Genomic DNA, 18,073 nt, shown 5'->3' with positions numbered 1-18,073 from the left:
GCATCACTGTGTCCATATTTTTAAAATATATATATATATATATATATATATATATATATATATATTATTGATTTTTTTCAGAGAGGAAGGGAAGAGGGACAGAGAATTAGAAACATCGATGAGAGAGAATCATCAATCAGCTGCCTCTTGCACACCCCCCACTGGGGATGTGCCCGCAACCAAGGTACATGCCCCTGACCGGAATCGAACCTGGGACTTTTCAGTCCGCAGGCCAACGCTCTATCCACTGAGCCAAACCGCTTTCGGCTGTGGCCAAACTTGATGGCTAATCCTGCCTCCTACGCCGCTGAGTAGTCAAGTCACTGTAAGGCTTTCCTTCCAGCCACTTCCCGGTCATCAGCTCTAAGCCTTTAAGTGTTTTACACCACACGGAACAGAATTCTCAGCAAGCATCGCTAAGTATTATAGTGTAAAATGCTCCCCAGACAGAACTGAAGTTAATTGCAAAAATCTTTTGTGATGACAAAGTGCACCGCCGAACCCCATCATTTCAAAATCTGTAGCCGCTGGAGCATTAACGCCACAGGACACCACGGGCAGTGTTATTGCAGAAAAAATAAATTCAAACGCTCGGCTCGTGCAGCCCTTTCCTCAAGAGGCGCACTTTCACACTCACATTTCTTGCTTTTGAATATACGGTTATGAGGCGAAGGGAGTAGTAATGCTGTGCATAATTGTTGCTGGAAAGATCCAGGTGTTAAGCAGGAGAGAAGCTGCCTAGAAATCAAGTTTCGTCTTCGAGGCCCGCGGCCCCTGTGACCTTTGGACACGGGATCATTGGCTTCCCTGTGGGAAAACCGAAGGTCGCCCACTTGGTCACAATGCATCCCTCCACCCTGGCCATGCAGCAACGTCCCCTTCCTTAAAGAGAACATAGGACTGTAACGGGGGTGCTGTGGGAAAGAGTTGCACAGTATTTACGGGGGGAAGGGAACACTATTCATACACAACGCGTTGTGCTATAAATAGTGAATGAAACATTTTCGTTTTTTTTAATACATATTTTTTAAATATATTTTATTGATTTTTTTTTACAGAGAGGAAGAGAGAGGGATAGAGAGTTAGAAACATTGCGATGAGAGAGAATCATCGATCAGCTGCCTCTTGCACACCCCCTACTGGGGATGTGCCCGCAACCAAGGTACATGCCCTTGACGGGAATCGAACCTGGGACCTTTCAGTCTGTAGGCCGTTGCACTATCCACTGTTGCCAAACCGGTTTCGGCCATTTTCATTTTAAGAAGTTATTTAAATTCACGTTTCCTTTTAAGATTAGTGGTAAGGGCAAATAACTCGACGGTCAATAAAGTCTTAGAGAAAGACGAGTGGTTCTTTCCTTTCCTTTCGTTTGTCAAATATTTATTGAGTGACATCTATGTATCTGGCCCTGCTCTACGGATTAAGAATGTACCAGTCAGCAGAGCATCATGCTTTCCTGCTCTGAGAGATTTAGAGTCTAGTGGCAGAGACAAGCAGTAAGTCGGATACATCAGTAGAATTTAGTGAAAACTTAGAAGAAGAAGATGAAAGCACAGCACATGTCAGGTGAGGGTGCTGCAGAGTGGGCTGTCTCAGGAAAGGCAGTATTACAGAGGAGGCATTTAGGAAAGGTCCTGAAGGAAGCCACAGTGCAGGCCGTGCTGATCTCTGAGGGGAAAGGAGTGCAGGCTGCTTCAGATGCCGAGTAGAAATGCATTCGCTGTGTTTAGGGACCAGCAAGGGGCCAGGGTAGCTGGAGCGGAGTGCATGAAGCACAGAGTAGTAAGATGTGAAGGGAGAGCCTTAGGGAGGGGCCTTGTGGGTTGTCACAGGATCTTTGCCGTTTCTCTGGGGTAATAAGGGAAACCACTAGAGGGTTTCCCACAGAGGGGTCACATGACCTTGCTAAATTTTTAGCAGTTTCAAGAACAGGGCAAGTAGGAGACCAGTGGTAGTAACTCAGACTGTTATTCCTATTTCTTCTTACTTTTATGGGATGTAAGTACCGCTTTTATAGATGAGACAACTGAAATCAGATCCAAAGAAACTCTTGAGTTTATAGTGAAAGCTTCAAGTAAGGCCTCGTTGCTCCATTTCAAGACACTCTACCCCACACCACTCTCTCCTCATACTTGCCCTTCTCACTGTCATTCAGTAAAAGTTCCACACTTACATGGTCTGTGGAAATATTTAATTGTATGTTGTAGCATCAAAAACTATAGCCCAGCTGGTGTGACTCAGTGGTTGAGCGTCTTCACCTATGAACTAGGAGGTCGCAGTTCGATTCCCAGTTAGCACATTCTGGGTTGTGGGCTCGATCCCCGGTGTGGGGCATGCAGGAGGCAGCCAGTTAATGATTCTTTCTCATCATTGATGTTTCTATCTCTCTCTCTCCCTCTCTCTTCCTCTCTGAAATCAATAAAAAGAAATATTTTTTTTAAAAAAGCAAAACTATGCAAACGTGAACACTAGTCACTTATTAACAGTCTGTAATATTTGTTTCCTTGCTTAGGACCACTTGGTTTTACATGGATTAAGCATTATTGCACATACGATAAAGGAAGCAAAACATTTACAATGAGTGTTTCAGAAATGAAATCCAGTGGGAAAATGGTGAGTTTTTGGTTTTATTTTTAACTGAAGTTATTATTTAAGAAATGGACAACATAAACTGATGAGCAAAAATAGACCCAGAAACACAGAAGCATCAAATAGACTGTCAAACCCAGAGGGAAGGTAGGGGAGGGTGGGTGGGTGGGAAGAGATCAACCAAAGAATTTGTATGCCTACATGTATAGCCCATGAATACCAATGATAGGGTGGGTGAAGGCCTGGGTTGGGGTGGGGGTTAGGGAGGAAGGGGTGGGCTGGGAGAGTTCAATGGGGGGAAAAGGGGACATATGTAATATTTTCAACAATAAAGAATTTTAAAAAATACAAAACAAGTTAGAAGTTTTAAAAAAAGAAAAGAAATGGAAGTAAGACAAACAAACAAAACCCACTCACTTTTCTAATAAACATGTGCACAGTTTTTAAAAATTGAAAAGCCAGAAAAGTTGCTCTCACTTTGGTGACCTTGCTGACTTAAGAAGAGTGGCCAGGATTTTCCTTTAGGGAGGCCACGGCATGTTTTAAGCAATTGAATCAAAGGCAGGGGCCCAGGCCGTCTCATAACCCTGGGAGTGGACTTGTTACTGTGCTGTTGCTTGGCCAGCAGCCCGGGAGGGGCTGCCAGTGGCTGGACCAGGCCCAGATCTGCATCTTTTCCCAGGTGCCTCTGGGGAGGCTGCCTCTACCCCGGGAACCTTTCATCCTCTGCCCCGTGGACTGTTGGCTGAACTGCTGGCCTAGCAAAGTTCCTAAGAAGAAATCGACCAATGCTCATTCCCCCCCAAAGTAAATTGGCCACTGAATGTCGCACATGGCTAGTGAACAATATGGAACATAGTGTACCTTTTTAAAGATCATTTAGTCTGGCCTTATTTTAACAGATTAGAAAATCAAGATGGTAGAAAGTAAGTGACTTGCCCAGCTAATTTGGGAGGGGCCGCGAGGGGACAGGTCATGGCAGGTAAATGTTGATCCTTGACACATGCTCAAATACATCAGTTGAAGTTTATTGTGCTTGGGCATTCATTAGAGTCTAATAATTCAAAGGGAGAGACATAAAATAAAGGACAACATACCAGAGGAAATGGATTCATAAGAAAAGCTATTGCCAGAAAGCTAGTTTATGTGGCAGCCAGTGAGCTAATATCAAATAGACCCCACCAAAATTCTGTTAGTAACTCTATGATATTCAATAGACAAAAGAATTATTTAGACATTAGGCAAACTGTTTTTGGGCGTGCCTAATCCATGCCCTATGCATGTTATAGGTGTTCTTATTAAGTTTATCTTCCTCTTCAAAAACTGTAATGGGCATGTAATTTTAGACTTATTCTTAAAATTGAATGGCAGGTCAGGTACATAAGAAAATGCTTATTTATTGAACCTATGTTGGATCCTATCCAAAGAGTTTTAGTGATAGTAGCAGAATAGCAATTGGTTACCAACAAAGCAATAACATGGTATCTATGATAACAATAGCATCATAGCAACTGTATACCTAAATTTTATTATTATAGTAGCTCTTTTGAGGTTTTCAGCCAGCTGTCGTTTAATGTTATAAGGCCCTACAATACTAATCTTTTAGCAATCTGGGAAACTTTTATTCAGAGCAACAGTGTAGTATCCTGACAAACATTCTGGATATCTAATTGTGACATAACTGTAACTGTAATTTCACACCTTTTATAAATTGAACTCCAAAGGCATGTGTATTAGAGTGCAATTTAACATTATAAATAAACTAGAGGCACAATGCACAAAATTCGTGCAAGGGTCTCAACACTTGCAACCCTGGCTTCATCTGGAAGGTCATCCAGAAAGATGTCCAGAAGATCATTTGGCTGTCTCATCTAATTAGCATATTATACTTTTGTAATTAAAGATACTAGAGGCCCAGTGCATGATTTTGTGCGCAGGTGGGGTCCAGCCAGATCGGGATGGGCCTGTTGGGAGGAGAAGATGGTGGGAGGTTGGCCAGCTGGCCTGCCCCGATTGGGCCTGATCAGGGTTGGGGGACTAGGGGAAGGGGCCACAGGTGACTGGCCAGTGGGTGCTGCCCCCAATAGGGTGGGGAACCAATTGGGGGTGGGGCCAGCCATGGGGAAGGGCTGTGGGGGTGCTGATGGGGGACCATGTACCATGGGTGGTTGGCTGGCTGGCCCTGCCCCTGGCCAGGGGAAAGACTGTGGGCCAATCAGGATGGTGGGGGCCATAAGGGAAGGGGCTGCAGGAAGTTGGCTGCCAGCCCCACCCTCTATTGGGGTGTGGGAGTGTGATCAGGGGCAGGCTGGCAGGGGGGAGGGCCTGCAGGCTTATGGTGGTGGGGTGGGCTGATGGGGAGCAGGGCTGGCTGGGGGGAAGGGAAGAGAGCATTTGGCCAGTGGCCCACTCTTGATTGGGGTGGGAGAGTCCAATCAGGACAGGTCGGCAGTGGGGAGGGGCCATGAGGTTGGCCGGCCAGTCCCACCCCCTGATTGGGCCGGTTCACTGGACACACTGGGCATCATAGCAATCAGTCATTAGAGTCATTATGGTCATTACGGTCACTGGCTTTTTATATATATAGATGTTGAGGTGGACTAGACAGCAGCCATGCCACAGGATCCTTTGAATGAAACACATATATTCAATGAACCTATTAATGAACAGTTTGGAATATTATAATTGGGCAGTTGACATTCGGCAGAAAGTCTTGTTTAGAGGACATGGTGTGATTATGGCCTTGATACATACTCTGTGCTCTAAGTTTACATATCAGTGCCGCATTTTTAGATTGAATGTTTTTCAGCTCGCCTCGTCATCGTGATAACCTGTGTTCCCCTTCTCGTTTCAGAACGGCCTTGTCACCAGCTCACCAGAGATGTTTAAATTAAAATCTTGTATCCGACGAAAGACAGATTCAATTGACAAACGGTTCTGCTTCGACATAGAAGTAGTTGAAAGGTCTGCGCTTTTCTTTTTTACTCTACATTTGCTTGTTCCTATGTTTAAATATAAATACAAAGCAGCATACAAGTGCTTGTTTTCCAATCTCTTTTTAAAAACAGTGTGCATATTTATTTCATTTTTTTTACGTATTCATTTGACAAATACATATTGCAGGATTCTTTAAAAAACATAATCAGACACAAAATGCTAGCAAAAAAGTAGCACAACTTAAAGCAGAATCTGGAAAATCAGTTTAAATGACAGCGTTAGGGGAAAGTGCATGCAGGGGATTTGGAGACCCTGTCACGCTGAAGGAGCCTAATAGCATGGTCCTGGCTCCTCAGTCAGCCTGTTTGTAGGCATCTGTGGAGCCTGGGGGCCTTGCTTCCAGGGAATAATAAGCTAGGAATGTCACGAGCTTTGTCAGCCAGTGAAAGGGAGGGTGTGCCCTGTGCAAAGCACTGTCCAGGACTCTCCACCACAGGATGAGGGGAGAGACATAAATGTTGTGCAACTGAGTTTATAATTTAGTGAGGATAGTTAGCTCTACCCCTTTCTTGGGTCAATACAAGCAGAAGAGACACAAAATGAAAAGGGGTGTGCTTTTTTATTTTTATTTTTTAACTATTCCACGGTCCATTTTTCTCCCCCTGCATTGCTATCATATTTTCTCAATACTCTAGTTTTGTGTGTGGGCTCTATATATACTATGACATACTATATATACTCCTACATACGATATATATGATAGCTTACGTGTACCATGGTTTATAACTATCTAGTAAGGCAAGACTCCCATTCTTATGCTTCTTTAACCTTGTGTTACCTATTGTGGCCCTGTGTTCTCATATGTTATAGATTTTCTTATTAAGTTTATCTTCCTCTTCAAAAAACTCCCTTGGGGTTTTTGACTGGAGTTAAGTTATTAAGTAACTGATGGAGAATTGAACTCTCCTTGAAGTTTTACATATTATTTTTTAGACTTATTCTTAGGTATTTTCCTTTTATTACACTTTTGGATAGAATTATTTTCATTAATTGAAACTTTTTTTCTAAATGGTTCAGACTACTGTCTAGAAAGACTATTATTTTTGTTTATATAATAATTGATAACCAGTGTAGTTGTTGAACTTATTGGTTTTAATAGTTGTGTGGTAGGAATTTCTTGATTTTCTATGTAGACAAATACCAACATGTTAGTGATTTCTCTTTTTTTATTTTTATTTTAGCCTTTTCTAGTTATATAACTATGGAGCACATGGTTAAACTATGCTTTAGTGGTCTCATGTAAAATAAAAATAATAATTACCCACCTCAAAGGAAACAACACAATGCCTGGCACATTCTAAATAGCAAATACTAATTATTGTTATTTTATTCTTTGTGTTGTTATACTGGTTCAAATATAAAATTACCTCAATTTTTATACATGTTTTTTCTTTTCCTGTGTAATGACCTATTTCCCTGTTTAAAGAAGAGATGTATGCATTTATCATAGTTTTAAGTCATTCAGGTTTTTAAACATACAATATTTAAATGAAATTTCCTCCTAACTAGGTTAATTCCCCTCATTTTGGATTTCATCTTTTTCTCTCTCAAATCAAATTCCTCCCTTCCTTTGCTCGCTCTGTCTCTCTTGAAGTACATCTTATTTCACAACTAGTTCTTGGGAGATAATTATTTTTAAATGAAATAATTTTAATATTGGGATCATGGTATAGATAAACCCTTTGGTTTTAGGATCTTAACAATTAACTAGTTATGATCTGAGGCTTTCCACATTGCTATATACTCACTGTAATTAATTTTAGTGACTGGATTGTACCACATTGAGGTCATAATCTAAGTTATCCTCATCTTGTAGAATATTTAGGTGGTTTTGAACTTGGTTGAATGTAGTTATCATCCTTTTTAGTCATTTCAGGGGAAATAATTTGAACTCCCTCCTTCAGACAGACTTGTACTTGGAACACTGAATTATTTTACTACCTCTGATCATTAGAATGAAAAATATCTGTGTGTTGGTGTGGTGGTATACAGTGATTTTTCTGAAAGATACATGTAGGTCAATTTTTTTCCTTTTTTCTCCTTTTTCTTTTCTCTTTTTTCTATTCCTTTTTTCTCTTCCCTGATTTTTCTTCAAATTTTACTTTTATAGCTAAGTAAGAATTTTAAACATTGCAAATGTGTAAAGACACAGCTGGAATAAATTGAAAATATAAAATATTTGTTTTCATTAGGCATGGGATCATCACATTGCAGGCCTTTTCAGAAGCAAATCGGAAACTCTGGCTCGAAGCCATGGATGGGAAAGAACCAGTAAGAATATAACACATTTTATTTAGGTTTTATTGTTCTAATAATTACAAAGTATGTCTGGGAAAAAATATACCTGCATTTTTTATTTGTCTGTATTATATTTGAAAACATTAAAATAGCAAATCTAAGGAGTAGAAGCTTACTATTTTCCTGGTGTCTTGCTCACTGACACACAGCACCAACTTTGTAATTTGTTTCTCAGGAGGACTTTCAGGACTAAAACCCTAAAATTATTTATTAAAAATTACTTCTAATAATTAATTTGGCTTCACTGATTGGATTATTCTCTTCAGTTAATCATTTTTGAATGCCCAGTATTTGCACTGTCTTTGTAATCGGCATGATAAACAAGTTGACTAACCCTCTAGTCTTATTTGGTAAAACTACCTGTGAGTTGACATTTTCTTCTCATCCATATCCTTATTTTTCTAATAGTTATTTTGATGTTGGCATGAAAACTTACAGTTATTAGGGAGTTCTCTATAAAAATAAATAAGTTATTATTTACTGTCTGTTTTCTTTATAAAGAACATGGCTTTAGATTAGTGGTTCTCACTTTTTTAATGAAGCGACCCTTCAGTACAGTTCCTCATGTTGTGGCGACCCACAACCATAAAATTATTTTCGTTGCTACTTCATAACTGTAATTTTGCTACTGTTATAAATCATAACGTAAATACCTGTGTTTTCCCATGGTCTTGGGTAAACCTGCTAGCGGTTCTCAACCTGTGGGTCACTGCTGTAGAGCCTAAGGGCACGATAGCCACGGATGAAAACGAATGGGAGGCATGGTTGGTTACAGGATGGGGAGATGGCACTGCGGACGCAGCAGTTGTAGGAACTTGAAATCAGAACACTCCTCTGCGGATCACTGCACGGTATCACCCCGGTAATTGCTTATACTGTGTCATTAACTGCAAGTAACGGATGGACTTCCCTTGTTTTTTAGATTTATACCCTGCCTGCCATTATGAGCAAGAAAGAAGAAAGTAAGTTGTTTTGATAAGTATTTAAATTTTTATCACAGTTATTTTTAATCACAAAGATATTATGTCATATTAAGAGTTAACTCTAGGAAAAAAATGATATTAATACATCTTTGATCAGATGGTAAATAAAATTCATTCAAAGAAGTTTCTCATGTTAAAATTACTAACAACTGATATTATAGTGACCAAAATTAAGTTTTCTTTCTTTATTGTTTACTTATAGGTATTTACCTTGTTCTATCCCAGAAAGAGATTTGAGGCAGTTGATAGTTAGCTTGTTTGATTTTGTTGTTGTTTTTAATGGCAGTCGGGGAGCTTATTTATCTTATTTTCTCTGGTCCAATTTATAAGACTAAAGACTTAAATACTTTATGCTAGTTTTAAGATATTGTGCTCAGGAATGTGGAATGCCAGGACATTGTCATAATACATGGGATATGTAAGAACATATGTTGTCACTGTATTGTTACTGAATCCTTAGCATCAAATCATTCTTAATAGATACACTGTATGTGTTTTCTATTACATTCTAAATCCTCTTTCATTACCTTCCACCTTTTGCCTTCTTTTACCATTGATTATTTTTATGTGTACTTTATGTCATTAGATTATTTGACATTTAAAACTAGTTTGTATATTTGTTTCGAAGGTTATTTGTATGTCTTTTAAAGCAATTTCAAGTTTTATTTCACTCAATTGACTTTCTCTCATGATGTCTAAATTTATTTTTAAAACGGACTTAATAATCTTGGCTTTTAAATTGCTGTTAAAATACAAGTAAGAGTGGAGTAAATATAAAAACTAGGGAAATGCTCATTTGAAAATCATAAATATTGAGTATCTAATCACAGAAACATTAACCAGTGGGTTAAGAGTTTTGTAAGTACTGAATGTTAGTTCTAAACAATTTCCTAAAAAGTAATTTATTGTATGATTTGCATTTGAGTAGAGTTTGAAAATGTGTTTTTTCTAACATTGGCTCATTGTATATCCATTATAAAGACAAATTATCTACTCAGGGATGAATCTTTCTTCAAAAACAACTGAACTTATATACGGTATTAAATAAGGCTTTTGAATGGAAAAACGGTCAAGTCAGAATATACTTGATACTTAATGTATCTCAGGAACTAGAGTTTCTGTCATAATTAGGAAATTTAAATAAGAAAGTTATCAAATATACTCATGCTGTGGTGGAGGGAGAAGGTACTTCTTCATGCCATGAAAACTTTTTCTTCAGGAAATCAGTTTTTCTATGGTCTTTGCCACCTGAAACATTACTGTGCCACCATCTATAATAATAAAAGGGTGATATGCTAATTAGACTGGACAGCAGAATAACCTTCCGGATGAAGCCAGGGCTGTGCTGTGACGGCTGAGGCCTAGGAGCCCCTTGCATGCATTTTGTGCACTGGGCCTCTAGTCTATATATTAAAGCATAAGTGACCAGCTGACGGCCAGTAGCAATGACATGCACTTATCACCAGGGGGGAGATGCTCAACACAGGAGCGGAAAGCACAGGCATGGAAACATAGAACAGACTGATGAATCTCAGAAGGAAGTGGGGGGGGAAGGTGGAAAGAGATTAACCAAAGATCTGATATGTATACTAGAAGTCTGGTGCATGAAAATTCATGCACTTGGGATCTCCAAGCCCAGCCTGCACCCTGTCGGGTTCCAGACCCCTCAGGGGATGTCTGACTGACAGCTTAGGCCTACTACCTGAGGGATCGGGCCTAAGCCAGCAGTCAGACATCGCTCTGGTGGGGAGTGCACCTAAGCCATTAGTCAGACATCCTTAGCGCTGGCGCAGAGGTGTAGAGGCTTCCGCCACCGACACTGCACTGGCCAACCATGAGCTGGCCTGTGGCTGAGTGGCACTCTCCCTGTGGAAACACACTGACCTCCAGGGGGAAGCTCCTACATTGAGCGTCTTCCCCCTGGTGGTCAGTGAGCATCATAGCAATCGGATATTCTGCCATTAGGATCAATTTGCATATTACCCTCTTATTATATAGGACTAGAGATCTGGTACACAGATTCATACACAAGTGGGGTCCCTCGGTCTGGCCTACGGGGATCAGGCCAAAACCAACTCTTCAATATCCCCTGAGGGGTTCCGTATTGCAAGAGGGTGCAGGCCAGGCCGAGGGACCCCACCGGTGCACGAATCTGTGCACCGGGCCTCCAGTTTGTAATTATAAGATGCTGTGTCCTGAAGTCTATGCATCTATATCATTTCCTATATTCTGGCTTTCGGTATGATGTATTAGTTTCCTATCCAGTTCTCTGGGCTTAGTGTGACAGAACCCATCTCTCCTTCTTAGAGTACTCAATACAGGCCCTCAGAGGGATGTGTGTTCAGCACACAATGGCTGTTATTCTTACTTTTAGTGCCAGTAGTCTTTGATTGCCAAGGAGAGATTTTGATCATAAAAAGGAATATTTCAATTCCCTTTGCTTTATTAATATATAGGGCTCAAAGTTATAAATCTTAACCTTAGTTGCAAGTTTTACTTTTATTATTTATCTGAAGCTATATTTTTTCTTTAAGCGTGTTTTTAATAACATACAGATCTTATTCAAATTATCAATGTACTAACTTTAAAAATAAGTTTATATTTAATTTTTTCATAAACTTCTATAGATCAAGCTATAATTATAAAACTAATGAATTTTATTCTCTAAATGCAAGACCCTAATAAGACAAATTTGTGATTCTGGCTAATATAATCTTCCTAAACACCTGGCAACTTCTGTAATCTAATAAATTGGCTGGTAATTGCAGAGATTAATATTCTTTTACACATTTTAAACATTCTAAATAAATCACACACAAAATTATGTAGTGATTTCAAAATGTTTTACTACATACCATAAAGCCTACATATTCAAAATTGCACTTGTTTTTACTTGTTTTTACACATTCTTAGAGATTCAAATGTTCTCACCCAAACAAAATACACCACTCGGTTGAAAAGTCAGGACTATGGTGTGTGCCACCAATTAAAGACACTCAGACTAATGGAGCCTCCTGTAGGTGGCGACTTGGGGCTTGCCAGCTTGCACAAGCAAGTCTTTCTCAGCATCTCTCAGTCCAGGCAGCAATGAGGAACCTTTCCCTAAGGTGACCTGCCTCTCAGACTGCCTCTTTTTCCAGATACTCAGAATTTAATTTCTTTTTGCATGTAATTGTGAGTAGTCTACTACATCAAGGTCTAAAATTGCCTGGCCGGTGTGGTTCAGTGGTTGAGCATTAACCTATGAACCAGGAGGTCACCGTTCGATTCCTGGTCAGGGCACACCCCAAGTTTGGGGCCAGGCACTTCCTGTCTGAAATCAACAAAAATATATATTTTTTAAAATTAAAAGACCTAAATGTATTAATGACACTGTGAATCTCTTACTCAGACTGCAATTTTACTCCTCTTCCCTTCTATCACTGTCTTATAGTAGATACTATTTTTCTAGTGATGTATCCTAGGATATCTAGTGATGACTCATAGGATATATCTGAACACTTGGAAGTATTCCAGACTCAAGAACATGGTCCTGTTTAAATTAAGAACAGCAGCATGTTTCCTTCCTTGCAACACATCCAGAATTTTACTTGTTTCAGATCAAAATTAGGTTCCAGGGATGGTGAGGATCTCAAACCTCTTTCTTTCTTCTTTTTTTTTAATCCTCACCTGAGAATATTTTTCTATTTATTTTTAGAGAGAGTGTTAAAACAGAGAGAGGGAAAGACAGAGAGAACTATTGATGTGAGAGAAAGACATCAATTGAGTGCCTCCTCACACACCCTGATCAGGGCCCAGGCTGGGGAAGAGTGTGCCCTTGACTAGAATTAAACCTGGGATCCTTCAGTCCACAGGCTGAGTGAGGCTCAGTCCACTGAATCAAACCAGCTAGGACTCAGACTTCTTTCTAAGTCTTGAATAAATCATGTGAGGTCATCATGGTATAAGTTCAGAGCAGCTTATATCTTTATGTTCGCCCTGTTTGTTGAGATCTCCATTTCCCCTTTTCATATTTGACCCCTTCGAAATGGCATTAGGTCAATTTCAGTATGTCAATGTCTCTCACAATTGGTATTTGAAACTGGATTAGCTTTGATTCATTTTCCACCTTGAGAAGTCCTTTTATGTAACCTTGTCATTCGGATGGATCCTATTTATCTTAAAATAATCTTGTTTTTCCTTTGAAAACTCAGTTTGGTATGGAATGTGTGTTTTGAACTGCTGGAGATAATTATGAAGCTTAGAATGACAAAATTGAAAACTCAGGTAAAAATTTGATTTCAATGTCAACCATTAAAAGTTTTCATAATGTCTGGGCTGAAAACCCCAAAAGCAACAGGTTAAGAATGATCTCCTATCCTAAAATACTGTGAATATACAGAGAACATATACCATGAAATGAATAATAAAACTAATGTTATAGAGGGATGAGTCTCTCTTTATAAGTCTAATATGGAAAAATCTCTCAACTTTGTGGTTACTCTTCACTTAGGTACTGTTTTCAGAGTCAAGACTTGAAATGGCTTTTTAGCTGGTCCTTCTACCATAAGCAAAACTAGTGTAATTTAACAGAATAGGAAAGTTTGACTCATCTTAATGAAAAAATGCATGACGTACAAAACCTAATATTAGTCAGTTATAGGATATGGAATCCACAAACACTTTCCTGGTTGTGAAATATATCACCACATCCTTTTCTTGGAATTATAAGACTGACAATTGATTTATATTGAGAACAGGAATGCCTGTCATTGACATTAAACAGGTGATATTGAGTTAAGGTGAGAACTAAACTGTTCCTCAAGCCATGCCAGTGGGGATATTTTGTTAAAGGACAGCTTACCATTAGTTCTTCACTATTCTGCTGAGCCCACCTTTCAAAGAAACAAATAATCATTGTTGGCACACCTTTCTGTCCCAAGACTTCCATCTTGGGACTAATTAATAGCAGGGATAGAGGCAGCTGACACACCTTTCTGTCCCAAGATTTCCATCTTGGGCAGGGACAGAGGCAGTTGTTGTTGTTTTTGTAAGCTTTTTCTCCCTGGCATTCCCTGTTGGTGCCCTGAGCCACGTTCCCAGTGGAACTTAAGGTTTGTGAGTTGGCTTTTTAGCTGGTCCTTCTACCATAGGATTGGTGAAGGTGAGAACTGTAAAAGAAAAGATTCTCATGCAATTCATTTCAGCAGCATTCCATTGTGTACCTACTTTATTCCAGTCATTGTGAATAGGTAAAAGGAACTCCTTTTATCTAAATGAAGTTTCTGCTGATAAAAGTCATAATAAAAGTATAATGACAGTCAACTAACATTCAGTACTCATGCTCAAAAATCAAAGGGATTGGGCCAGAAGACACTTGCAAAATTTCCCAATAGCTCTAAGTTTCTGCCATGGTGTGTTTCAGTGACTTCCCGTGAGTCCCTAGAAAGTGTGTCCGAGCAATAAACAGAAAGATTAAGCTCATTCTGGGTGTCCTAGGCAATTGACACCGTCACAAATGCTTTGAAGCTTCATACTTCTGTGTAGATGGTTGACTCTGGACATTCTCAGATGTCCCTTGGGTATAGCCTCCTCCTTCACCACATTCTCCTCCAGGTCCTTGAGCAAATGCAGTTCTGTTTCTATCACTGAGACCAGGAAGAGGGTCAGGTCCAAAGCGCTCCTCAGGAGCAGAGCCAGGAAGAGGGAAGACTCTGGGCCAAGGCTGTGGAGAGCCACCTGCTCCCCCTTTAGGGAGAGGAGAAAGAGTTCTTATCACACACACCCCAGTAAGTGCACTCATTTCTCTTTTCTGTTTCTTTCAAGCCCCAGGTAGTGTGGTTGTCTGTGATAAGGGGCCTTTTAATCTGAAATGGCAGGTTAGAGAAGTGAAGTAGAAACTAAAGACAAGTGTTGCTTTGTTTTGTCAACTCTGAGAATGTACTGTGAGGCCACGTAGATTGCATCGGTAAGGACATTCCGGGTTTTTAATTACTGGGAAATGGAAGGTACAAGGACTTTTGCTTTGTTAGTTGTATGGGACACTATTCTTTTTTTCGTCTCATGGTTGTTTGAATTCTGTTGAAATTAATAGCTTTTATGCTGCCAAGCTGCCTATAGAAACTTAATTTGTTTTCAATAAAAGCTTTAGCCCTGAACAGTTTCCAGAGGGAGCGAAACACACACACACACACACACACACACACAATGTGTACACTTAGCTTTCAATTGAATCAATGACTTTTTTTTTTTTTTTTTTTTTTTTAAGTTAGCCTGTCTTCTGCTTCTACCTCTGAAGGCCAGGTATCATCCCGTTTTATAGGATTCCCGTTCCAGGAATTTTGCACTTCCCTCTGGTCCTCTCTGGAGCAGGGAGATACAGGGCTGGGGTGGCGGCCCTGTGAGGAGGTGATAAAAGTAGGTCCTGCTCGCTGATAAGCTCTAACCCTTCTGGAAGCCGCAGAGAGGGCACTTGAGCAAGCCAGCAGCTACCAAGCAATCCATCAGGAAGCATAATTGGCTGTCTGCTCTGGCCAGCGCTGAGCCCTGATTCAGCAATCCATACTGAGCCTTCCTCTACTGTTGCAGCTGGAACACCCTGTCCTCCACTCAACGGGAATCACGGTAAATTGTAGCTCTGTCATAGGGTGAGGTGTGATTTGATTTATGAAGAACACTTTCCATGGGCATTTCATTGGAACACTAAGGAGTTGCCACTTTTTTCTTTCTTTCTGCGCTCTAGAGAATGTACTTGTGTTGAATTCTCATTCGCACTGGCATTAAGTCTACTAACCCCTTCATGGCTTTGGAAGGTTGCGTGTTTTCCTTCATGTAATTTGTGATTGCCCCTGACATCCCCCTGACTACTCCATGTGACCGGCTTCATGTCCGCCACTGGGAGACAGTGTGCCATAGCCTGTTTATGCCCTGTTACCCTCTTCTCAGCCCTCAGTAGGGAGTTCTGGGTGCTTGCATGAAGGTACTGTTGAGTAATAGTTGGCAAAGCAACCATGAATGGGCAGTGCCACTGCTGCCCTTTGCTGCCTTGTTACATGAATTGACCGGGCAGTAGCCGAGGGGAAAAATGGATGTAGGATTCCCGTTAAGCAAGGAAAAGTTAACTGTGGCATTGCCTTTATTTATTTAGTCCTTTTTGTCATAGCAAGCTGTGTAAGTTATACATTATTAAATCAGACTGGCCAGCTTCTGCTGTGGTAACAGATGATCCTCAAATCTCAGAGGCTTACCAAAGTGAGCTTCATTACTGATCATGATGTGGGTCCATCCCGGCCAGCCTTGGCTCCAGACCTGGGACACAGTGTCCACACAGGACCCCAAGCTCATGGAGTGGCCTCTCCCTGTCTTCTTGTTGATCTCATGCCAGAGGGAAAAAGAACCTGGCAGGCTACATATTGGTTCTCAGTGTCTGCTGGGTAATGACATGTGTCACTCCCCATTTATATTTCATTGGCTAATGCAGTGGTCGGCAAACTGTGGCTTGCAAGCCACATGTGGCTCTTTGGTCCCTTGAGTGTGGCTCTTCCACAAAATACCACGGCCTGGGCGAAGTCTGTTTTGAAGAAGTGACGTTAGAAGTTTAATTTTAAAAATTTGGCTCTCAAAAGAAATTTCAATCGTGTACTATTGATATTTGGCTCTGGTGACTAATGAGTTTGCCGACCACTGGGCTAGTGCATATCCCAGGGGCAAGCTGACTTGGAGGGAGCTGAATAATGTGATCTTCCTACAGAAAGGGGCAACATATATGGGTGGGCAGTAATTCCAGAGACTTCAGTCTATTCAGTTTTAATGAGTGGATATGTGTATTCATTGTGATTTGTTGAGTGTAATGAGTGTAGGGACATTTCTTAATATACAACTTATTTTTTCAGTGGCCAGCTAGATTCATGGGCTCGAATGGGTGATGCCTGATCTGTGTTTGTTTAAAGAAACAGCCCTAGTCGGTTTGGCTCAGTGGATACAGCATTGGCCTGTGGGCTGAAGGGTCCCGGGTTTGATTCTGGTCAAGGGCACATACCCAGGTTGCAGGTTCCATCCCCAGTAAGGGGCTTGCAGGAGACAACAGATCAATGGTTTTCTCTCATCATTGATTTTCTATCTCTCCCACTCCCTTCCTCTCTGAAATCAATAAAAATTTATTAAAAAAAAAAAAAAAGAAACAGATTATTGCTCTAGCCCCAAATACATTAGAATAAGTAATATGTATGCCTCTTTGGAAAATAACACTCCTGGAAGACAGTTCTTCAAGCCCCAGTGACTACAGCTACGCCCAGAAAATACCTTGTTCGTGTGTTTTACACATGTAGGTTTTTATATTCTCCCAATTCTCCCATAGCCAATAATGATGGTTATGGTGATAGCCAACACTTGTATAGCACTTACTATATTCCAAGCACTGTTCTCTCTATGACTTGTGCAAATGTTACTGTATTTCACTGAAGATTTACTGTTATTATCCTTACTGTATGTATAGAAGAGGAAACTGAGGCACAGAGCTGTTAACGCTATGCCAGTAACAATGGTTAAGTGGGAGAGTAAACACTTCCCCTTTCATCTGGTTAGAACTAATGACTGACATCTTTCATCATCTCTTCTGCTTTCATTCAGATAGCGGTGTTACGTGGATAGATGCACATGGAAAAGAAAACTAGCATTTAATTAGGTTAGGAGCTCTTCAGTGCTTTGTATGCTTTTATCTTTATCTTACTACAAACATTTAACCTGTAATATTATTTCTCTTATTTTATAAATAAAAGAACTAGAGTCCATAGAAGTTCATAGGCACACTCCCATTCATACAGTGAACTAGACCAGATCCAACCCAGGCTTCCCTGGCTCCAAGCAAAGCTGGGTGCCATCTCTACACAATGGAACCTCTCTGTACTCCTTTAGGTGGTAGTTGAGGATATAAAATAAACAACAACAAAAATGTTAAAGGGTCTTCTTTAAGAAGAAAGAGAAGGGGAAAACAGATTAAAATGTGAACAATAAGATGACAATGGAATCTAAAAATCAAAATAAACAAACAAAAAATCTAATGAACAAAATAAACTGATGAACAAATTGAAACCAGAGGCATGGAAACATGGAACAGATTGAGGAAATCTCAGAGGGAAGAGGGGAGAAGGGGACAGGAAGAGATTAACCAAAGAATATAAAGAATGAATATGCATGTATGCATTACCCATGGACACAAACCATAGGAT

The 18,073-nt window shown here is 40.2% G+C and overlaps 1 protein-coding gene across 1 annotated transcript in view; it reads left to right on the top strand.

Moving 5' to 3' along the window:
* Positions 1-18,073, top strand: part of ARHGAP42 (Rho GTPase activating protein 42) — a 229,340-nt gene that overhangs the window by 186,737 nt on the left and 24,530 nt on the right. Inside the window, exons 9-12 of the mRNA XM_084894676.1 lie at positions 2,513-2,613; positions 5,444-5,553; positions 7,779-7,857; positions 8,807-8,846. Of these exons, the coding sequence (XP_084750802.1) occupies positions 2,513-2,613; positions 5,444-5,553; positions 7,779-7,857; positions 8,807-8,846 (330 nt within the window). The remainder of the gene's footprint in view (positions 1-2,512; positions 2,614-5,443; positions 5,554-7,778; positions 7,858-8,806; positions 8,847-18,073) is intronic.

Source organism: Pipistrellus hanaki (assembly GCF_964339955.1).
Source record: "Pipistrellus hanaki genome assembly, chromosome: 9".
Lineage (NCBI taxonomy): Eukaryota > Metazoa > Chordata > Mammalia > Chiroptera > Vespertilionidae > Pipistrellus > Pipistrellus hanaki.
This window is presented reverse-complemented; position numbering and strand designations above follow the sequence as displayed.